The sequence below is a fragment of the Dermacentor variabilis genome, chromosome 2 (assembly GCF_050947875.1).
Source record: "Dermacentor variabilis isolate Ectoservices chromosome 2, ASM5094787v1, whole genome shotgun sequence".
Lineage (NCBI taxonomy): Eukaryota > Metazoa > Arthropoda > Arachnida > Ixodida > Ixodidae > Dermacentor > Dermacentor variabilis.
Window position 1 is genome coordinate 29,390,459 of NC_134569.1, and position 25,085 is coordinate 29,415,543.

Sequence of the window (25,085 nt, forward strand, 5' to 3'; positions counted from 1 at the left end):
TATCGTCAACATGGCATGAAACTGTGGCTTTCGTCGCTGGTTATCACATTCAACAAAATGAAATTTTTTCTGATTGCCTGATAATTCAAAAAATTTTGTGGCCCCTTTTATGTAGAAAACTCCATTAGTGTCTGTCGTTGTGGCATAAGAAGTCGAATTTCAATATAAAGAAATCTTAATATAGCTAACCAAATTGCCAATTATTACTGACTTCGTTATATGGAAGTTTAACTGTAGCAGGCATGAGCAGAACATGCATACAACACAAGCACTTTCACTTGTGTGCCTCATCTTCAAGCACCCTGAGCTTCCTTCTGCTCTAGCTTTTTAGCTTGGACTGACATAGAGTTCACAAGCTAACTTAAGCTAGGCTTGTGCTCATAAGAGGCACACTCGGAGTCAGCATACATGACTTGCATAGCTTTTAGTGTCATCCAAATAAGCTTCACTGAGCCAATTGGAAAGCAAAGACCATATAACTCAGTGCAGCCATGACACAACATCCAGAAAAAAAGGAAGGGAACTTAATTCAGAAAGTTGGCCTAGATGGGTACTTGACATGATTGGATAATTCCAGCATTTCTTCTGATCGGCACCCTCCTCCTTGTTTGGAATTACCCAGCAAAGTCAAGGAAGGAAATACACCGTGCCGTGGCTCAGCTTAGTGAGAATGCAGCAAAAGAAAACAAAAAGCCTCTAAGCTCTGCATAAGTCATACCGTTGTCAATTTTGCCCATTCCGTACTGCCCCTCAGCTGTGCCCCCAATGTCCTAGTTCTGAACCATCACATTTCCTTGGTCGTCCGTTGGCACCTGAGGTGGTGCAACAGGAGTGCACCAAGTTTGAACTCCCCTTCATGTTGCTCTGTAGTATGAAGCCTTACCTTTGTGAATGTGTTATGTGCAGAACAATGCATTCTCAGAGCTGGCAGCACGAGACGAAGCAGCGCGGGCTGAAGAGCGGCGTGGGGTAATTGAGTTCCACTTGGTGGCCAATTCACTGAGCCGGCGGGTGGATCAGCAGTCCCTGGTATGGCTGGTGGGGCTGCAGAATGTCTTCTCTCACCAGCTGCCAAGGATGCCCAAGGAGTACATCACCAGGCTCGTCTTCGACCCGTGAGAAAGCCTTCTAACACTGCAGTTGTCTTATTGAGACTCACACAGTCTAGTGTTGTTTAGCCAACCATAAAAGAAGAATACTAAGGCAAGCTAAAGTGTTATACGAATGTTATGTACAAGTTTTCTGTAATATCACTTTTACTGCGAACGCAGCTTTTGTAATTTATAGTATGGGGGGAAGTGTAGAATGATTAGCACCTCCACTGCAAAAGTGTGGTACCAGTTTTTATGAGGTATTATGTTCCGTTTGTGTTCACTAATTTTAAGTCAACCACTCATAATAAAATATACAGTTGAACCCACTTATGACAATCCCACGTGTAAAGATCTGTAAATTATAACAACCACGTTTCAGTGCATTTACAATTTTCTGGCCTTCCCTGTGGAAACTGCTTCCAGATATAGCGAACATTTTCTAAATTGATGTACTGCTACAACAAATGCTTTGAACCCGGTCATGGTAAAAAGAGGGCACACGCAAAGTGCCAAAGCATGGAAGCGCAACCAAAACTCCGAGTGCATGGCAGCGCACGCCCTGCTCCAGTTCAACCGCGACAATAATATTCCCTTCGAGATGAGCAAGCGGCTGCCTCGCGCGGATTTCAGAAGCCACGAAGAAGGTTACACGTGGTCACACATCTTCAAGGCATGCCTCCAAGGCGGAGGGGCGCCGCATATCGCATAAACAGCAAGGTGTGGGGCGTGCCCCAGTGCGATATCAGATGACACAACGGCATCGCTTTCATTTCTGCGCAATTGTCCATGCGGCACCATGTGCATTAGGCCTATTTCAATGATTTGGAACGACCATCTGTCTTTCCACCATGGGAACAAAGGCTGCTCAAGTGTTCCTGATGACGCGACTCGAGTTGGTGAGAATGCGGCACCATGCACTGCCGCCATGCAATTTTGTGAAGGGTCAGCGGTTACTACGCCATTATCAGGTACTAGTTCGGCAGCGCTTCACTTACGCATTGCCGATTGCTGATGATGGTTCTCGGTGACGCTTTACCTTTTGAACATCGAATTTTTTGTTCTCCTGAAGCGACATAGATACGTAATTTTACAGCTCTTGTGTGACTGATGCGCAGTCGTGGTGTCACGACCATGACGCCTGGAACCGCAGAATGGCGGCATGCTGCAGTAGTTTTCGAAGTTTAAGCTTTCAGCCAACTAGAAAGTTTTGCTCTTGTATACAGAATGTAGATTTGTCCCCCTGGCGGGCCAAGAAGCTCTCGTCCAGCAAGTACGTCGAGCAGCCATGGCCAGTGGAGTCCTGGAATGAGGACACCACCCACTCCACCTCAAGAGCAATCACCTCGATGGTCCGAATAAATGTTTTCTCTCTCTCTCTCTCCCCCTGGTAGTAAACTATGTCACAAGCTTTTGAATAAAAAATGGTGGCTGCACTTGCAGTTTTGAAATCACAGGTGATTGAAACTGGGTTACAATTTGAAAGAGCTACATGACACCGCATTTCATTCTTTATATGGACGTTTCTAATGGAAGTTTGCAGTTAGGTGTGATAAAGCGCCGGCCACAAAAATGACACTGAAAATCTGGTTTTAGGACCAAAGTGATCCTAAATTGTAACTGCTACTGCAAGCTTCAGTGCGTCAAATTTTTTTGTGTTTTTAAGGGAGAGTCGATATATAACGAACTACTGATATAATGTCCACTTTTTATGGAACTAACATGTTCGTCATAGACGGGTTCGACTGTATACAATAATCATACATAAATAATGATCATGTGAAGGATATCAGTAGAACCTTGTTAATGCGATTGCAATTCATGCAATTGTTCAGCGCCAACATTCGTGATCAAGAACACAAGAACAAAAAAAATTATCTACTACAGTTACGATTTTTTATTTACCATTTAATATGTTCCTGGAAACAAGATCTTTCAGCAGCATTGTTTAGTACATTGCTAAACTGCTGTCGTATCATACGTTTTCCTGCCACTAGATCCCATGTGAACAAGAAAAGGAGTGAGGCAAGTGCAATCGAGAGCAGTAGGCACAAGCCGCAGAAGCTTCCCTGTAGTACTGGCCCTCCCACGTTCCATGAAAATGCCAGCACGCACTCGATTTTCTTTTCCGCGAAAGGAATACAATACGAACGTGAACTCTTAAGAAGCTTTTCACATTGGAAAAGAGAAAGAAATTTGTGTCAGTGATACATCTTTATGTTTAACAAACAGGGAATGTGCTTACCTATCGAGTAGGTAAAATATGATAATAAAAAAATTGACATTCGTGCACAGGTGTTGGGAGGAGTAGAAGTTGCACATGCGTCGGTTGTTTTCACACGGTAATGTATCTTCGAGGTGTTACCTATGCACATGTTTTGGGAGGAGTTGAAGATACGCATGCGTTGGAGGTTATGTGTGGCAATGTAAATTTCAATTAAAGTCCAGCGTCCGTCTGTGTCTAACACCTTTTCCTTGTGTGCGCGTCCTTTGTGTTTCGCTGGTACCCCCTTTTTTCAAGTTCATGATGCACCAACTGGCCCAAGAGCTTGCGCTAATGCACCTGGTGTGTTACTTGTCATATTCCTCAAGTGTGTTGTGACCCACCGGGGATTCACCCAGGAATTGTGCCCCTTTGAATCTTTCTCAAGGGGGAGAGAGATGTTACCATGACATGCCAGAATAGAAGCGACAAGAATTTTTCCGCTCAGTGGGAATAAGTGCACTTTTTCGCACATGCACAGTGGGAATAACTGTCTTGACCCACTGGTGACCCATGTTGCAGTGAACACGTTAATAGTGGACAATAACCCAAATGCGCCGCTCTTCCCTGCTGCAGGTGGCACAAAGCGAGCATTATGTTTCGCTCTGGTGACATCATATTCTGGTGTCGCCCATGCTTGATAACAAAGGTGCTAAAAATATGATCTGTACAATGACTGAATTTTGAATATTAGTTATCGTGAACATGAAGTTTGGAAAGCTGCTTGCCAAAACACCGGTCATCTCTCTTTTCACTAGGAAGCATCGCACGCTTGCTTTGGTAAAGGAAGGCCGAGTCATTGGAGGCATTTGTTTTCGAATGTTTCCGGGGCAAGGCTTCACGGAAATTGTCTTCTGTGCTGTCACCTCCAATGAACAAGTCAAGGTATTCTTTCAGAATTCACTCACAGCAACTGCATGGTGCATGTGAACAGGAACAGCATAATATGCCATTGGTTAAGAAATGTGTGACCACTTACAGGTAGTGCACAAATTTCTGTGATGTGCATTTATGTGTTTCATCACTGCTTTGTTTATTCAGGTGCCTATCACTGTCAAACTCTCTTAAGCCGAGAGCATCATTGAAACTTCTGTTTTGAATTAATATAACATGGCCCTGAAAATGATATGGGGCTGATTATTCTCGTTTTAAGAAATAAATAAGGAGCATTCAGAATCAGAATCAGTTTTATTCATAACAAAAATGGGGATAATTACAGCATAAGTATATACAGAAGGAGATCCCCTTATTAGAAACTCAAATGGGACCTCCTGTGCATGACGACTAGAATTAATAATATAAATAACAATGGCAACATGTAAAATTTACGATAATAAAGGTTTTAGGAGACAAGGCATATATGAACAGAAAAGCAGCAGATGAATGTATTAAACAATAACAGGGCTTCGGATTAGTCAGCAAAAGGTGAAACTACAAAAATAGCTTAAGAAGAAAACAAGTTAAAAAAAATGTAGGAGGCAAATAGAGAAACAAAGTGAAAGTTAATAATACAACTCATACTACACTCAAATGGGAAAGTCGGAGGAAGCTAAAAGAAGATGCTTAAGTTCTGTATGAAATCTGTGAGCTTTGAACAATTTTAAATGGAATAGTAATGTGTTCCACAGAGATAAAGCTGAAAAGTGTAATGATTGCTTACCTATAGTTGGTATGAATGAAGGGTAAAATGAAGTTCATATTTCCTGCGAATCTAGTATTATTTATATTAGTAAAGGATGTCTTTGGCATGATGGTTACTGGAATATTATTGTTTAATGCCCTGAAAATAAATATGGCCAGGTTATATTTAACAAGGTCAGTCACATTCAAAATATTATGTGCATGAAACAGCTGATTTGCGCTAATGCTACGAGGTGAAAATGTTATTAGTCGTATAGCTCGATTCAGAATGATTTGCAACGCAGTTAGGTTAATGTTATAAGTTTTTTCCCCGTGATTCAATATTATAGCTAATATGAGAATGAACAAAAGCATAATAAAGCGATGTGAGAGTTGAAAATGAGAAATATGGCCATGCTTTGATTAAAACGTGTATTCCGTATGCCATTTCATTTTTCACATTAGCTACGTGAAGGTGCAATTTGAATGGCGATCAAATTGCACACCTAAATAGGTGCAATGATCAACTGCAGTGATTAGGTGATTGTCGATGGAAATAGACTGAAGTAGCTCAGGCGATCGCTTATGTGAGGCAAAGACGACAAAATTGGTCTTATTATGGTTAGTCTGCAGCTTGTTAAGTTCACACCATGTGGAAATTTTCACGAGATCTTCGTTTAGCTCACATGTTAGTATTGATATACAATTGTTAGAACTAAATATAGTAGTATCATCAGCATACAGAATACACTTCGATGAGGAGAGGCAACTAGGCAGATCATTAATATAAATTAGGAAAAGTAGAGGACCTAATTTGGACCCCTGTGGTACACCAATGTTAGTAGTAGCTTCTTTAGAGTAGTACCCAGAAATGTTAACGACTTGTTTTCTATCTTGCAAGTAACTGCGAATTAGAAGTAGAGGCAGACCAGTTATTTCAATGGCTTCAAGTTTAGTACAAAGAATTGTGTGATTAATTGTGTCGGAGGCCTTGGATAGGTCAACGAATATCGTGGCTGCAAATTTACCTTCATCAATTGCTTTTTTGAGATAATCAGTAAGAGGTATAAGTGCTAGATTAGTTGAACAGCCAGAACGAAAGCCAAACTGAAAAGGGGAAAGAATACTAAATTTATCTAAATATTTTGTAAGACGCTTTTCAATAAGTTTTTCAATAACTTTATTAAAACATGGAAGAATGCAAATGGGTCTATAATTCTGTGTAAGCGTGCAATCACCTTTTTTTAAAATGGGAATGATTTGTCCGTGTTTGAGTACACGTGAAAAAACACCGGTTTTAAAAATCAGGTTAATGATAGCTGAGAGGACATTAGCGATATGTTGCACTATCATTTTAATGTGGTAAGCACTAGTGGCTTTAAGGGTTCTAATTACTAAAATTACTTCATCAGATGTTGGAAAAAGGAAAGATGAATGAGGTAAGCGTTTAAAGGACATGTTACAGCATGAAGCAGAATCAGAAGTGTTATTGAAGAAAGCATCACAAAAGGCATGTGCAATATCAAGCGGATTAATGTATTCCATCTCATTGTGAGTGATTCTCGAAATGACGTTCTGAGAGTTACGGTTTAAAAAGGTGTGAACTATTTCCCACTTTTTCCTAGTGTTATTACCACATTCTAGGATTTTTTGTTCGTTATAATTTCTCTTCGCACTTCTCAGCTGTGCAGAAAGTGAGTTGGAAAATTTTTTGTAACGGGCAAGTAGTTTAGTATTGAAAGGTGGCTTCTTTGTTTCTTTATACAAATTTTCACAAGACCGCATTGCTTTCAGAAGGCTATCTGTAAGCCATGAATTTTATGGCAGTGATGCCTTTTTCTGCATTTATTTTATGAGAGTGGGAGTTGAAATGCGATGAAAGTGTGGTTAAAAACTGCGAAAAAGCTTTTTGAGGTTCATTAGATGATACAACTTCCAACCAGTCAGTCTTAGTTAAGCTAGCAAGATGACGTGTTAGATAAGGCTGAGTGATTGCGCAGGCCTAGAACGATAGTATAGTGATCAGTAATATTGGTGGTAACAATGCCAGCAACTGGTGGATCTGTTAAGTTCGATAATGCGTGAACAATCAAGGTGCCATCAGCAATGTTAGGACGAGTAGAGAGAGAAATTAAACATTCATATCCAAAACTATGGAAGATGCTTGAATAACTACAAGAATTAGATGAATTGGTATTTATGAGATTAATGTTGATATCGTCCATGATTATTGCCTTACAATTAGCGCATGATATTTTTTCCATGGTTTGATCAAGTGCACTACAGAAGTCAGTAACTAAAGAAGAAGGGGAATGATAAATGCCGCCAAACACTAAGCTCTTGTTGCCTATACTGAAGACAAGGGAATCAAATTCAACAAACACAGATCCACAGTCAGTAATATTCAACCCCAAGTCTGGCCGTCGTTTATATAGCATGTTAGATTAGACAAATATAGCTGAACCGCCATGATTACTCGCCTCTCTGTGAGAATAGTCAGAAGTGTATGAGTTGAAGCAGAGCAGGTCCTTGTCATCCTTACTAAGCCAGGTTTCAGAGACACATATTATTGAAAAGGTGTGAAGTGTCGAAAACAGGTGGTGAAAATCATCAAAATGCTTGTGGAGACTTCTAGCATTGAAGTGAATAATTGAATGGTAGTCGCGCGTCATGAATTCATTCAGTGCAGATGTTGACAGGTAAGAATGCATGGTGGACGGTTATGACATTTAAGAGGCAGAATACAGGCATTTAGTTGAAAACGGAAAGGTCAGACCCATCAGCAATGCGACAAACACGGCTTTCATTTGTCTTTCTAGCCTTAATCTGACAATTATCTGTCCACAAGTGCTTCCAGTTGTTGGCTTTTTTAGCACCAGTGCTTTGGAAAAGAGTGCCTTATTTTGTGGTGTCAAGTGGTCATTAACAAATATGGGAAAGTTGTTGTCATATTTGCCGATGTCATTCAGGCAGAGCATTGTATAGAAGGGCATTGTATAGAAAATGCCTCGTTACCTTGTATATAGCAAGCATAACCAAGGGCTTAGAAGGATAGAAATGTTATTTTGAAATGGCAGAAAGGCGACATTCATAATTGAGAGAACAGAATGGAAGAGGTGTTTGTGTCTGCTTGATCTGTACTGTCATTTACATTTGCTTCATGCCATTCTAAACGTACAATACTTGGGGCCTCTGCCATAGTAATCACAAAAAAGAAAAGAAAAAAAAAGGTTCAAGCTTTTCTTCTTATAGGTGTGCTGCACCACAGTAACTTATCATGTCTTAAAGACACATTACAAGTGCTGTGCGACGTATGCTTATGTGGACACTTCAGCATGTTTTGCTGGGAAGTAGCACTGCCTTTTTATGCGAAGCTGTGGATAAGGCCTTCGCTTCTGGCTATTTCTTGACAGCAGATATTGTACATTTGTGTGTCACCCTTTCTTTCATGTATAGGGTTATGGAACACACCTGATGAACCACCTCAAGGATTACCACGTCAAGCAGAACATCCTCCACTTCTTGACGTTTGCAGATGAGTTTGCCATCGGCTATTTCAAGAAGCAGGTTTGTTTGCAAGCCATTGTGGATATTGGTTTAGGAAACTCCAAAGGTGCAAGTAGAGTTGAAACTCAGTTTAACGAAGCAATGACCAAGCTCGAATTATTTTGCTGAATCGGCAAGTTCGGAAAATCGAGTAAGGGATTTTTCAAAAAGGTCATTCGAAATCTAAAATCATCATGTATATAGTGACACATTCAAGAGGTACCGCAGCATTGTGTTTGCCGCTAATCCACGCATGCGCGTGTAAAAAGTTCGCGAGGATGGCCCAACTACCGCTGCCTCTAGCTCCATCTGGTACGTAAGAACGTTAGTGACTGCTGAGTCCATTGTTTCGTGCATGGGTGCGGTGTGCAGCCTCGTCAAAATAAAGCCAGGGCCGTGACCAGGGTGCCTACATGTTTTAACGCGATAGCGTTAGAGTGCTTGCTAAAAAAAAACACGTCTGCGTCAAAATTGGAAGGAAATCAGAGCTTTTCTTACTCATTTATTTCTGGAAAAGCTTCATTAAATCGGGTTTTATGCAAGCTAGTTTTGTTAATTTGGGTTGATGACAACATTGAACTTTGTGGGTACTTGCCGGGGAATGAAAATTTCTTCGTTAGGTTGGGAACTCCATAAAAACGGGTTTCATTGGATTGAGTTTTAAAGGGACCCTGAAACGATTTTGACGATTTTCTACAAACGTACTGAGTCATTAGAGTAGGTCCTTCTGATCATTAATTGACACATCTAAGTGCTCCGCGCAAGGCGTGTAATTTATTACAAGGTTTTAAAAATGCACATCGCTGCCGATCGCAGCACACTGCTCGGCGGAATTTTAAGCCGCCCCTACCCATATGACCGAAATCACCCATATGACGTCAGTGGGGCGAGCTATCCGATTGACTGACTAGGGTGCATGATCGATAATTTTTCCAACTTTATGGTAAACAAATGATGTTCGTAATAGTTGGAATGTTAGTTAATTTGTTTTTATAAAAAGAAAGTAACATAAAGAGAATGCACAAAAACAATTTTTCAGTACACTTAAACACTTCCGGCACAGCAAGTGTCGTCTGCTTGTGTTACAACGTGCTCCGTCTTTGACGAGAGTTTCGCCGTCAGTGTCGGTCTGTCCTTTCTTGAGCGCTAGGATTCGACTTTGTTGCGTTGTGGACTGCAAATGTAGCTACTGGCAATATGTCAAGCTGCGACATCGTGTCCCTCTGCAAGCCAGTAGACGAGCGGACTGGCTGCAGCGCATCGGGCTGCCGCTGTCTGATCGGCGCCAGGATTTGCGCAATTGCGGCCATCACTTTACACCGGAAGATTACTAACGCAATAGCGTTTCGTGAGTCCGGTATTAGGGTAAACGCAAGCGCAAGGGGACAGGGCCTAGCCGTGTCCCCTTGCATGTCGTTTCATGGGATGAACCGAAGCGTAAATGTGAATGGTCTGCACGGTGCAGCCACCTGGTGGCATAGAGCTCAACCACACACAGTAGCAGTAACAAAATGTATTCTTCTTTGCTGCTGGTATAAATTTTTTGCAGGAGTGTAATCGTTAACGTTGCTTTTGTAAATGTTTAAAATGTTTTACACTTGGTTAGAGCAATATTAGCTCTTTCTTTGGCTGGTTAAGCTCTGCGCCAACAGGTGGCTGGACCGTGGAGACCGATCAGGCAGTTCACGTACGTCTACGCTAAAGTTCCTTCATCAGCTTGAGTTTATGTCTCCACCATTCCGTCGAAATATTCAGGTAGTGTGTGATTACCGGAATACCAGACACGTTCGGTGCTACGACAGAATGCTCACAACGCACGCTGCTTCGATAGCTCTCGCTTGGGGTCGACGGCCAAGCGGCTAGCGGAGAGGTTTCTCGTGGGCGGGGCGGGCTCCAAAACAACCGGAAGTGGATGATGTGACGTCGTATTATGACGGAGAACCAGTGAAGGCGGAGCTTAGCCCCGATCGCTAGGCGAACGAGTTGAGGAGGAAAAGCATGGCTAGGGAGGAGCGTAACTTGTAATCGCTTGTAGCTCCATTAATACGTGACGCTTCACTTAAATTGTGGTGCGAATGTTATACTTAAGCTGTACCCTACACATCTACAAAATTTGTCTGAACCGTTTCAGGGGCCCTTTAACTGTACTGTGCTTACCCAAATATAACATGTACAATTTACTGAGAAAATGGGTCTGAAAATTGGCTATGTGTTACGAACGATTATAAAAGCAAAACCGCGTTTGCAGCATAGGTAACGGCCTACTGTGGGAGCTCTCTGACACGGCGTGCTCACCACCACAGAATGGTGATGAAGCATGCTTTTGGGAAGGTTGCTGTGGGTCATGCTGTGGCTCCATTTTGTGTTCGACTACAATCTGGAATGGTATTCTGAGTCAATCGCTTTCGGAGGTGCTCACACTTTTGCGAGATTTTCATGACTTGGCACTGGATGTGACCGCATATAAGGCTGCCGCTCGTTTCTATCACCGTGTCAAGCTTGCTATCTGTGCACAGCGCCAGGAATGCTGTCGGCTGCTTATGTCAGCTTTTCTGATCCAGTCATTTAAAATCTCTTGAAAGTAATAGTATCTTTAGGAATACTGCCCCTGTGTTCTTGGTATCTGGGGCGAATTAAGGGCAAATGGCTATGATAACGCACTGCTATTATAATGGAAGCTCATTTAAAGAAAAGAATAGTTCCGTTCTGTGGAGGTAAATTCTGCGAGTCTTGTTTTTTCTGATTGCGACCATGGTGGGCATGCTATATTTTTGCCTTAATATAATCTGGGCATTTTACATTCAGGTGCACTTTTATTTCCTTAATTTAAGCCCCCTAAATTTGGATGCCTGTTAGGTTTGGGGACGTGTTACAATCAGGTAAATTCGGCAGTATAATAAAGATTATGCATGATCACGCAGGATAGATTGCATGCTAGCATTCATTCTGGCAAATTTCTACAATTTGTGCTCTCCGATTATAGTGAGTTTGGCAGTTTACAGAAAGATCACATTCGTAGAATGGCTTATTACCCATGTGTTTACCTACAGTTACAAGATGGCTGTAATGCACATCCTGTGAAATATATTATTGTCTGTTTTGAGGCCATGCATAATTAGTACTATGTGCCCTCCTATCATAAATGTAAATGTGTAAGGTAAATTGTGAACCAATTTCTGATATTTTGTACACTATCAACATCTGATTGACAGAGTGCTAGGCTTTCTCTCTTTTTTTTGTCAATAAGGTTGCTCCATTATTGCTATTATAAAATTTATGCTTGTGTAAGAAAGTTCTCCTTGAAATGTGAACATTGTGCACATTTGTCTTGAAGCAGCACTTCATTTCAATGTGTTTGTCATTTTTTTCATGAAACAAAAGACTTAAAATTTTATGATTAAACTGTCAATGGCAGTACACAAAGCACCTGAATGTTGCTTATATTATCAAAGGTGCACATCAACTTTGTATAGCTTGAAAAGACAGCTAACTGTATTACCAAACAAGATGAATGGGTCACAGGAAGGTAGCAACTTGAATTGATCAACAGTGCCCCCCCTCCTCAGTAGCCCAGTGTCCATGAATCTCGAGTTTTCGTTTTGCACCCAGCCACTACGGTTGCATTCCGATGGGGGCTGAATGCAAAAGCGCTCGTGTGTATCGTGGATTTGTTAAAAACCCCAGGCAGTCAAAATGAATCCAGAGCCACCCACTACAGCATGCTCTGTAATCAGATCCAAGTTTCGGCACGTAAAACCCCAGAATTTAATCACCTGTGGACAAACAAGGGAAGCATTGTCCTGGAGCCAACATTTAGACAAGACTTGTGTTATAAACACGAGCATGAAAAATGAGCATGAGCATTCATATTAATTTTTTGCCAGAAAAGTTAGAACAAGTTGCTTTGTAAACATTTTGACAGAATTGTTTGTATGGTAGGGCTAATTAAGAAGTGAACGTCTCCACTCGAAAGGTGGCTTTTATTAAATCCAATTTGCTGGAACCAACTAGGCTCCTTCCTCGATTGAACAATGTATGGTGCAGCATTTTAGGAGCTCTTAATACAGTAGAACCCCATTGACACGTTCTTCAAGGGACTGTTGAAAAATAATGTAAGAGCTGAGAAAATGTTAATGGTGGGGAAAGCTCCAAACCACCATAGCAGTGTTACAAGTAGCTGTGAACAGCCACCAGTACAGTTTAAGGGACCCATATAATGTTCAGTGACAGCGGCCTCTTTTCACTCTTAACATGTGTCACCGCATAAAATTACTATAGCGGCAAAGCTGACTTTAGGAAACGGGCAGAAACCATAATCGTGTGGAGGCATGCTTATCGGGACTGATTATCGCGTGCTTCCGTCACTTGGGGGCAGGACCATGGGTGAGAATTGACAGGCTTAATCCTGAGTATACATTTATCATCTTCGTAGCAATGTACGGGAGCGAATTTGCCACAGTACCCCCAAATTTACGTGATTGCTGTGTTCAAACGCAACTTAAGATGAGAGAACATTACAGAATGGTGACATATCAAATCTGAATGTAATACGTAGGACTCAATGGGCTTTATGTCAGGATTGCAAAAAATGCGACATAGCTGCTGGGAAAACGTAGCAGTGAGAAATGTAGCAAAAGGGTTACGCTGTAATAGGAGGAGGGGAATGGAGAGCGAGTTTCACTTGGAGTGATAAACATATTTTCTAGTATGCTTGACCAATTGATGGGGGTAGGGGGTAAGCTTGTTTTCTAGTACGGTTGACCGATGCAGTTGCATGCATTTTTGCTGATGACAAAGAGGAAAGAAGAAGATGCTGCAACATGTCTGGTTTAATAAGGCTCAGGCTTCCTATTTCACTCACAGTTGATGACGTTTATACCAACAGGATAATATATGAGAGAGAAAAAGAAAAGTTGATTGAAACTAGATAAAGTATGCCAAATGTTTAAGAAGAATAATGCTGAAAAAATGCAATACCCTATTCTGCAATTCTTTTTTTTTTCTTCCACAGAAGGTTGCAACTGCTTGGTTGTTAATGTGATGCCCAAGCATTCCAAGATGGCAATTTGTTCTTTGTAGCATGACTACACTGACTGTGGGAAGGCAGCGTTTGGAATTTATCAGCATGTATCCTTGCTCTCTGTATCCTCAGGGTTTCTCCAAGGACATCAAGCTGCCCAAATCTGTGTACACGGGGTACATCAAGGACTATGAGGGGGCCACTCTTATGGGTTGCGAGTTGGATGAGCGCATATCCTACACAGCCTTCAGCCACGTTATCCGCAAGCAGAAGGAGGTAAGTACTGTTTTCCCTGAACTGCTGCTGCCTTTAAAATGCTTGCACAGCTGTCCTCTCTTAAATGATATCTAATTACACTTTCATTATATTTTGACCAGATTTTATTGTCGCCAACCGTGTCATTATACGTTAAAAATGTTCTATCTCAAGGTCACATCATTTTAACCAATTCTGCATGTCAAGTCATGGCTGAATAAATACCAGTTGACATCATTTCTTCTAATGTGCATTTAATTTTTGATGTATTAAGAACATAGAAGAAGTGAACAGTATGTTGAATTTATTCATGTCATTTCTGTGCTGCCCAGAATCGAATTGGCAGTCTGGAAGTTGTAAACAAATACATATGGTATGTTTCATGCTCAACTTCAAAGGCACATATAGGAGCTATAACATAATCTCATGATTTTGTGGCTCACATTGTCCTAATTTCTGATGTTAATACTGCACTGTTGTGAAGGCATAGCAGGTAGGCATGTATCTATGCTTCATTTCATTGAAATAGTGTACTACTAGCCTTATCTAATCACGACTATATTGTAACCACCTTTGCAGTAAAGCTGTAAGTGAATAATTTAGTGGGCGATTAGCTGTATTAAGTCAGTTTGTGTTTCTACACTATGTTTCTTTTGCAAAAAATTTTGTGTAAGTCTAGAAAACTAGTGAAGGTAACTGAAGTTCTGCCATAAAAGTTGTGCTTGAATGGTTTAGTGCTTTTCCTGTGGCCCTTGTTTATCAACATTTTTATTTGTCTCCTTCTTTTTGTGTGCTGTAGATAGTGAAGAAGTTCATCGAGAAACAGCAGGAACACATGCAGAAAGTGTACCCTGGTGTGCCCTGCTTCAAGGAGGGCGTCAGAGAGATCCCTCTTGAGAGCATTCCAGGCCTCCGTAAGCATATGGTTCATTTACTTTCTCCTGAGTTTTGAAGTTATGCTTTTCTAGCTTAAGCTGTATGCTACAGTGGAACCCCGGTTATACGTCCCCTGGTTTTGTGATGACCCAGGTTTTATGACGGATTAGCGCAGTCCCGGCGAAGGCCCCATAGAAGCAATGCATTAAAAACGCTGGTTATCTGACGCAATTTTACGCCTGACCCACGTTATACGACAACCCTCGCGAAGTACAGCACACAGCGGCGGACGAAAGAAAAGTGCCGCGGGTCTCTTTCCTCGCTCCGTCTCTCCGCATGCGGAGCGCTTGACACTGCTCGACCGGTTCGCTTCGGTGCAGCTTTCTTCCCTGCCTCGTCTCATCGTTCGTTTCTCTCTCCCCCACCAGCAACCAACCGCGACGCTCGCTGTGCTGAAATAGCGCCTTTTCTTCTCCACAATCACTTTCTCCCTCTCTCCTCGGTGGCGTCGCCTCACATCATGTTGGGGAAGCGTTTCTCTCCTTCCAGTTTCCCAGCGGCAGATCGCCGACAAGGTAGCACGGAGAGGCCTAGGTTTATCGCATGTGTTCTTCGTCGTAATCCTAGTGACCAGCATTCAGCAGAGGTTTTGAGTTGTGTGGAGCAATGCGACGCACAATGTCCTGAAAGGGGACAGTTCTGTCGCTCGGCGATAAGCTGAATATTATTGAGGAAGCGGAAAAGCGGCATGGAGCCACGAAAGCCAGCATTGCCCGGGACCTTAATACACCCGAATCTTCGCTTAAGACGATCCTGGCAAACAAAAAGGTGATATTGCAGAATGCCAACAAGTTCGGGCTCAAGCGGAAAGCGGCAAAAGAAGGACAGCATGAGAAGTTAGAAAAAGTTCTCGTCAAGTGGCTGCATCAAGCATGGAGCTCTGCGATCAACGTTGACGGTGCCATTCTAAAAGAAAAGGTGGACCTTGTGGCATTGCGTCTGGCCATCGACGACTTTCAGGCATCGAACGGGTGACTGGATCGCTTTAAAGAACGAAACAGGATTGTGTACAGCCGCTCCTGTGGAGAAAGCACTTCCGTGGACGTTTTGACGGTGAACGAGTAGATGGAGTCGCTGCGTACTGCTGCATATAAAATATTTACCAGAATAATCTGCACTAGAATAAGGCCAACACTGGACTTTAATCAGGCTGGCTTCAGGAAGGGATACTCTACAATGGATCACATGCATGTCATTAATCAGGTTATCGAGAAATCCGCAGAATACAATAAGCCTCTCTATATGGCCTTCATAAATTACGAAAAAGCATTTGATTCAGTAGAGATACCAGCAGTCATAGAGCCACTGCGTAATCAAGGAGTACAGACCGCTTATGTAAATGCCTTGGAAAATATCTATAGAGATTCCGCAGCCACCTTATTTCTACACAAGAAAAGTAGGAAGATACCTGTAAAGAAACGGGTCAGACAAGGAGACACACTCTCTCCAATGTGTGCTTGGAACAAATATTCAAGCTATTAAACTGGGAAGGTTTATGAGTAAGGATCGATGGTGAATACCTAAGTAACCTTCGGTTTGTCGATGACATTGTTCAATTCAGTAACACTGTGGATGAGTTACAACAAATGATTGAGGTCCTTAACAGGGAGAGTGCAAGAGTGGGGTTGAAGATTAATATGCAGAAGACAAAGGTAATGATAAATAACCAGGCGAGGGAACAAGAGTTCAAGATCGCAAGTCAGCCTCTAGAGTCTGTGAAGGAGTACATTTACCTTGGTCAACTAATCGCAGGGAACCCTGACCATGAGAAGGAAATTCAGAGAAGAATAAAAATGGGTTGGATCGCTTACGGTAGACATTGTGAGCTCATGACTGGGAGCTTACCGTTATCATTGAAAAGGAAGGTCTATAATCAGTGCATTTTACCGGTGCCGACATATGGGGCAGAGACTTGGAGACTGACAAAGAAGCTTGAGAACAAGTTAAGGACCGTGCAAAGACGATGGAACAAAGAATGCTAGGCATAACTTAATGAGACAGAAAGAGAGCGGTTTGGATCGGAGAGCAAACGGGTATCGACAATATTCTAATAGACATTAAGAGAAAGAAATGGCGCTGGGCAGGTCATGTAAATCGCAGATTAGATAACTGTTGGACCATCAGGGTGACAGAATGAATACCAAAAGAAGGTAAGTGCACTAGAGGACGACAGAAGACTAGGTGGTGCGGCGAAATTAGGAAATTTGCGGGTGCTAGTTGGAATCGGTTGGTGCAGGACAGGGATTAATTGGAGATCGCAGGGAGAGGCCTTCGTCTTGCAGGGGACATAAAATAGGCTGATGCTGCTGCTGATGATCATATGTAAAGATCTGGATCAGACCGTATGTCCCAAACCCTCTGTGATGCTTTAAGTGCTAGCGATTCGGTCACAGTTCACAGAACTGCCGAGCAGTGGCGTAGCTAGATCGTCTGGCACCCGGGGCCCTTAGCTCTTCTGTCACCCCCCCCAGGTGTAGTCTAGGAAGGCAAGGATATCGACACTTTTTGGGTGTCTTCAAACGTATATGACACCCCCCCCCTTACTGGCCCCGTGCACCCGGGGCCCACGCCCCCCTCCCCCCCCCCCCCCCCCCATTGCTACGCTACTGCTAATTCCTCTCGCGGTGTAGCAATAGCAGCCGACAAGTCTGTAGCTTGCTGACATGTCTCCTTTCAGACGCCCCTTGAAGCAGTGTCAGTTCGGGCAATTCTTTTTAATAAATTGGTCACTGTATGTTCCATTTATATACCCCAAAACTACTTGAAAAAACTGATTTTTATAATCTCGTTGATCAGTTTCCAGAACCCTACATACTTGATGATTTTAATGCTCACAACACGATGTGAGGAGACTCACGATGCGACGCAAGACGTCGACTCATTGAAACTTCCTTGTAAACTCTGGTTCATGCCTCTTCAATAAGAAGGAACCAACATACAATCCTCATCATAATTTATACTCAATAGACCTCTTCATTGGCTCCGCTTCTATCTTCCCTGATTAAAAATGGTGTGTAATTAAATATCCATTCAGAAGTGATCACTTCCCAGTAACCCTAAACTTAATAACCCAACATGACTCCCCTCCGCATGTTCCTCGCTGGAAACTAGCCAAAGCTAATTGGAAATGTTTTAAGGAATCCACATACATATAATGAGATTTTATAAATAATTTTAGTATAGATCGCGCCGTATCATGTTTTACCGCTTTTATTACTGACGCAGCAGAAAAGTTAATCCCTCAAACAAAAGGTTGTTCACGTGGAAGACGAGTTCCCTGGTGGAATGATGACTGCAGACAAGCTCAAAAGAATGCAACATAAAGCATGGGTCATTCTGTGCCGGCACCCAACTGCAGAAAACCTTGTTCAATTCAAGCACCTTAAATCACAGGGAAGACACACATGATGACAGGCTAGGAGAAAACCTTGTTGAATTCAAGCATTTTAAATCACAGGGAAGACGCACATGACGATAAGCTAGGAGAGCAAGCTGGGAGAGGTTTCTTTCAGGAATCAATTCGTATACCCAGGAAACAAAAGTGTGAAATGCGCTCAGAAGGCTAAAAGGGAAGGAACTGCATCCACTGCCCTTGGTAAATAATCAAGGAAACAGGTTGGAAGACCTGGCAGACACTCTTGGAACACATTTTCAGTATGTATCTAGCTTTGCACACTATACACAGACATCCCTAAACACAAGGAAATTTGTGAACGCAAGAGACTGGACCTCACTTGCATAGCAAACGATTTATATAACCGTCCATTCAACATTGCTGAGCTTAGAGCAGCATTGAATATCTGCAAAAGCTCTGCGCCGGGAGCAGACACGGTCATGTATTACCAAGAACTTGGTCATGGTTCTTGGTCATGTATGACCAAGAACATGCATACGGACATGCAAATTGCATTGCTCGCACTTTTTAATAACATTTGCGAAGCCGGACATCTCCCAGCTCCATGGAAAGAAACTGTTGGTGTCGCAGTCTTAAAACTGGGTAAACACCCATGCTTTGTAACAAGCTACCAGCTGAAAGCACTTACAAGCTGCCTGTATAAGCTTCTTGAAAAAAGAGATCACCGTCTTTTACATTTCCTAGAATCGGAAAACAGGCTTCATCCCCACCAATGTGGTTTTAGAGAGGGCACGTCCTCAACCGACCACCTTGTGCACATAAGGCAAACATTCGTGATGCATTTGCCCATAAACAGTACTTGTCAGTTTTTCTAGATATGGAAAAGGCCTATGACACCAGATGGTGCTACAGTATTGTCAGAGACCTGTTGGGAATGAGCATCTGTGGCAACATGCTCAGCATAATTGAAAGCTATCTCTGACACTGTACTTTCCTTGTTGGAATTGGTAATACCCTGTCTAGGTCATTTACACAAGAAACTGGGGTACCGCAGGGTGGCATACTTAGCTGTACCCTTTTTATTGTTAAAATGAATTCTTTACGTTCGTGTATTCCGCAAAGTATGTTTTATTCAGCATATGTCAATGATGTGCAGATTGGATTTAAATCATGCAACATTGTAGTCTGCGAGGAGGGACCCATTCAGTTTGGGCTGAACAAAGTCTTGACATGGGCAAACCAGAACGGCTTTAAGCAGAATCCCCCAAAAGTTCCTGCATCCTCTTTACAAGGAAGAGGGGCCTTTTCCTAGAGCCCAATATCCAGCTACATGGTGAACGCTTATGTTTAAACACACAGCACAAATTTCTTGGTGTCATAATTGACTATAAACTGACATTCATTTCACATGTAAAGTACTTGAAAGCCAAATTTTGAAAACAATGAACATTCTTAAAATTCTTGCGCACACGACATGGGGCAGTGACAGGGGCTGCTTAATGAACCTGTACAGGAGCCTCATACAGTCATGTCTGGACTATGGTTCCACGTTGTATCAGACTGCCACTCCAAGTGCTTTGATGATTTTGGATCCCGCTCATCATTTAGGTATCTGCCTGGCCACAGGCATCCTTAGAACAAGTTTTATACAGAGTTTACATGTAGAATTCAATGAGTGGTCACTCCACCTGCAAAGAAAATATATAAGCTTCACATATTTCCTCAAAGTGCAATCTAATCCTGAACACTCTTGTTACAAAACCGTTAATGATTTGATGTCTGCCACACTACTTCAAAACCGACCTTCAATGAGAAAGCCTTTCCCACTACACGTGAGGAAGCTGAGTGAGGAAATGAGTATCTCGCTGCATGTGCATACACTGATGGCTCCAACAAGGCTGTTGCCATCGTGGCTGTGGCAACTGATAGAGTGCGACACCTCCTTTATCAAAGTTACAAAGCATGCTCCAGAGATGCACATTTGTATGCACTTTCTGGAACTCCAACTAAAGTACTCCTTTCCAAAATTTTATACCGACGCATCAAAGTCGCCTAATGGTGTATCCTATGCGGGAGTTGGGCCTTCCTTCTCGGAATGTTATACTCTGGGTGCAGAAACAAGCGTCTTTATGGCAGAGGCTTTTGTATTACTCTCGGCTGTAAAATTCATAAAGCATCAAGCTACAAAAAGCTGTCATATTTACAGACTCTCTAAGTGTAGTAAGAGCTTTAATGTCATTACGGAAACATAATAATCCAGTAGTCAATGACCTTTACTCATGTCTGTGTACTATGTAAGTATCTAACCAACATATCGTAGTATGTTGGGTACCAGGCCACAGAGGCATAGGGAGCAGTATGCTTGCAGACGAACTTGGTACATTCATAACAATTAGAGCCTGTAACACCACCATAGCTATGCCTTTCACAGACTTGAAGCCTTTCCTGCACAGAACGCTGAGAAACTTTTGGCAATCCATCTGGGACCATGAAACCTCTAATAAACTTGGCCTTCGGTAACAAAAGCGTAACAAACTGATGTCATGTTCTGTCAACTGAGAATAGGACACTCATACGGTACTCATTCTTACCTGCTGGCTGGTGATGGACCTCCTATCTGTAGTAGATGTGGTGAGAGGCTAATTGTTCTCCACGTCTTGGTGGAGTGGCGGGAAGCAGAAGTTGGACGAAAAAAGCACTTTCCTCTAGCATACTGATGCCACACTCCCTTTCCTTCATCCAGTAATGTTTCTTGGAGCAGAACCAATTTTTTATCATAAATCAGTTTAAAATTTTTTACAAGATGTCAATTTATTGCGCATTATATAAGCCCACAATATTCGTAGCATATCTTCTCACAAGAGGCCGATGCTGCGATAGTAGCGACCTGTATGGCACATGCCTCTGCCATATAGCAACACATTTTAGTACATCACCTCTTGTAGTACATCATTTCTCTATAACATATGTTGTGTATCATTGTGTAGTATTATTAAGAGTATATTTACGCACTTTCCAAGAAATATTTTTTAGGCCTCTATACAGCCATGTTTCATCCACGTCTCGATCATTATTCATTTACCAATGGCAGTCTATTTTCATAGCCTTGGCACTCTTTGGCCACTTCTGGCCCTTGCGCCAATAAACTCCAATCATCATCATATTGTTGTGTGTCCACCTACTCGGAAAAGAATTCCTCGATGCGAGACTGACGCTTTCGGTAATTTGCTGCACTAGAAGTCATGTTTTTAAGCCAGTCAACCCTGCGCAACATCTTATCCTCGTCGCCGTTGTGTTCAATACAGCTGCATGCAGCACTCAGTGCATCGATCACTTCCTCCAAACGAGGTGCTTGCGCGGGCTCGTCATCGCTGTCTTCAACATTAGTGGCCGAGTCGGTTGTTCTTGCAGTGATCTCGCTGTCGAGGTCAGTGTAGCATGTAGGAACTGTGCTCTCGATGTTCGAGTAATCGGAGAAGCCGATTGGACTGCACTCTCCATCCTCGGTGCGTAAGGCCTCATGTCGAGCACGAAGAGTCTCCCCTTCCTCATAAAATGAGCAGGTGACGGCACATTCAGCGGAGGTGGCGGTGGCAACTTCTTTCATGAATCCGGTGTGCTGAAAACACCATCGAATGCTCAAAACATAGTCGAATAACTGTGGCCTCTACTTGCCTCCATGCATGAACAATGAGGCACATTGCACTAAGGAGGCCAATGGCATGCACTGTGCTGTTATCGAAGCAAAAGAGCATTCACTTCAACAAATTGTTGCAATAGGGACATCATGTTAGCAGGTAGAAATACCAACTTAATTGCCTGCAGGTTCTAAATGCTGCCATGCGCTGGGCAGTTATCAACGACGAACAGACCATCACGCCCCACTGCCGCAAACTTGCGGTCAAGGTGCCGCACGTATTCTTCAAAAATTGCCGCTGTTATCCAAGCTTTCTTATCGTTGTTGTAAATGAAATTGTTCTTGGGTGGCAGTCATGCATGTTTAAGATAACGAGGCTTCTCCGTCTTGCCAACAACAAGCAGTGGCAGTTTGTGCTCAACACACATGTTCGCACCGAACAATGCAGTGATTCTGTCTTTGTTCTGTTTCGCCCCCTTAATGCCTGCCTCCTTCACAGTGAACGTGTTGGTAGGCAGCATTCTGTAGATAGAGCAGCCTCATCAAGATCGTACACATCTGCTGCATCATATTTGGCAATTAGTGGAGTCAAGGTGTGCTGCTTCCAGGCATCGACAACACTCTGGTCCGTGCTGCCACTCTCACCACAAACAGTAATGAACGTTAAATTGTTGCAATCTTTCAAGCGACAGAACCACCCTTTGCTGCGTTTAAACTCTGTACGGCCAAGTTGCAGCGCCAGCTAGTTAGCTTTCTCCCGCGAAATGGTCCCGTTGATGGGAAGGTGGGCTGCATTCGCTTTCTGCAGCAAAGCAATCAAGGCAGCTTCGACATCGGCGTATGTAAGAGCGCATACTCGTGTACACTTTGCCTAGTGCATCTTGCTGTACACATAGAGTGTTGTCTGCTTGTTCTTGACAATGTTACACAGCGTTTACAAGGGAATGTGATGCTTTTTGACAAGAGCAGTTTTTGATGCCATTGACTTGCTGGCCTCTTCAGTCAAACAAACCTTTTCTTGCAGTGACAAACTCTTCTACTTTGGCATCTTCTGAGCACACCAAAGCTAAACATTTCAGAATGAAAAATGCGCAGGCGCAGACAAACGCAGCAGTTACACAACATTCGCCAACTGAGATCCAACTGGCAAGACCAAACAAGGCCCATAAAGCTGGAAAAGCACGGCCTTCGAGATCTGTTCTTAAAAGAACTGCGTAGATTGTACGTTAGTTGAAACCTCCGAGATTGGCAACTCCTATTGCATAGCTTGGAAGCCGCGGCCAAGTGTGCAAATTAACAGGGAATTGGCCGACTGGCTGCACCAACTGTCCAGTAAAATATACATGTAAAAATTCGGGACAGCACATATAATACAAGTTATCTGGGATTTTCAATTAACCAAGTGCGAATTACCGAGGTGCTACTGTACTACTTTACTGTCAGTGGGCCACGAGTTGATTCTGCATATGATAGCAAAGCGTTTTAGTTGACTGGAAGCGGAAACTACTGTGGTACACTGGCATTTTGCAAAGGTCTTGCCCTTACGGCTGCAGCATCAGCCACACATGTGCCGTGAGTTGTTTTTGATGTTGCTTCAGCCTAAAGGTATAAAATTTTGCAGGTAGAATGCCATCAGCAACAATGTAAACAAAGTATTGACGAACCGTGATCTCCCGATAATGGCGTAGTAACTGCTGACTCTACAACTTTGCATGGCAGCGGCATGCAGTGCCATATTCGCAACAACCCTGGATGCAAGAATATCGACAGTAATGATAACAGGGTGTCTACCAACCGGGAAAACTGGGAAAACCGGGAAAACTGGGAATTCTCAGGGATTTTGAGTAGTCTGAAAAAACTCAGGGAAAACTCAGGGAATTTGTGCTTCTAACAGGGAAAATTAACTCTAATTTTTTTTGAAAGGGAACGAAAGTCGCGGTAATGCTGGTTCGAGCAACAGAGAGGAATCGTAACGAATGTTCGACGCCGCCTCGGCTGGAGGAGTTGCCTAGTACAATCAACCACTGACTTTCCGGACGCCAGATAATTCGGACGGCTTCTCGGCACAACTACGGGTCAGTGTATAAGAAGTCTGAAATTTTGGACACAAGAACCCTTCGCCGTCCAATTTTCCGGACTTTTTGCCTGGAACGGCATTAATCAAAAGCACCACGGCTGTTAACCTCTCCGCCTCAACCCGGCACACGCGCATGCAGATCCTCCTGCAGCCGTAGCCACCTCCGTGGCAATGCTAGGCCTAGCTGCTTCGAGGTTCGGTATTAAGAGGAAGCTTTAGCTCGGGCCCAACTGCGACGCGGCCTATTCAAATACATGTAAAACGCAAAAATGTTTTTATGAGATAACCCCTGTACCGATTTTGATGAAATTTGTTGCATTTGAAAGAGAAAGTTAAATTCTAGTGACTGTTGCAAGCCGAATTTTGATTTAGGGCTTGAATTTCCTTAAAACGATTTACAAATATTTGACCGTTAGAAAAAAATAGAAGCACGAAGTTTACAAATTCATAGGTCTGCATCAAGAACTGATATCGCGGTTCTGTAAACGGCATCTATTAGATCACTCAAAGCGGACAAATTCAATATGTTATTTTACATCTTAGGTGATTTTGTTACGTTGGTTACAACGGTTTTGCAAAAGTTGTATTTTCCTATGATTAATTTTTTTTATATTCATGTGTAACATATCAATTTTGTCCGCTTTAGATGTACTATTAGATGCAATTCACAGAATTGTATTATCATTTTTAGTGGTTGAGTTACAGAGTTGTAAACTTGATAGTTTCGTTTTTTGAAAATGTTCGATTTTTGCCAATTTTTAATAAAAAATTGACGACCTAACTCAAAAATTCGAAACCAACAGTCACTAGATTTTAGGTTTGTCTTTTAAGTGCAACAAATCTAGTCAAATTTGGTGCAGTGGTTGCTGAGAAAAACGAATTCTCCTTTTACATGTATTTAGATAGGAGCACTCGAGCTAAAGCTTCCTCTTAAGCTTCTTGCCGTTCTGTGCCGTGTTTTTCATTGAAAGAATTCGCCACTGTCAGCAATGGCACCGATACCGCCTTCGTGGTCATCGCGATTGGCTTCGAAGTTCGGAAAGCACGGTGCGTTGCATAATGCCGACTCCTGAAAGTTAGCTTCGCCTCATTACAGTAATGTTACGCTGTGAAGCATAAAAAGTGTGAGACGGGGCAGCGGTCACGGGACGCAGTATGCGTTCCTTAATTATACATGCATGCACCCGCCATCTCCTGTCACAGTACAAGTACCGATATGCCTAATAAGTGTACTGGCAGGCCTTCAGCGCTTTTTCGGACGTGTCTGTGGTGATCTGAACCCTTA

General features: G+C 42.6%; 1 protein-coding gene across 1 annotated transcript in view; it reads left to right on the top strand.

The window, feature by feature from the left end:
- Positions 1–25,085, top strand: part of Gcn5 (Gcn5 acetyltransferase) — a 56,643-nt gene that overhangs the window by 19,079 nt on the left and 12,479 nt on the right. Inside the window, exons 12-16 of the mRNA XM_075680056.1 lie at positions 907–1,115; positions 4,113–4,239; positions 8,431–8,541; positions 13,673–13,816; positions 14,595–14,709. Of these exons, the coding sequence (XP_075536171.1) occupies positions 907–1,115; positions 4,113–4,239; positions 8,431–8,541; positions 13,673–13,816; positions 14,595–14,709 (706 nt within the window). The remainder of the gene's footprint in view (positions 1–906; positions 1,116–4,112; positions 4,240–8,430; positions 8,542–13,672; positions 13,817–14,594; positions 14,710–25,085) is intronic.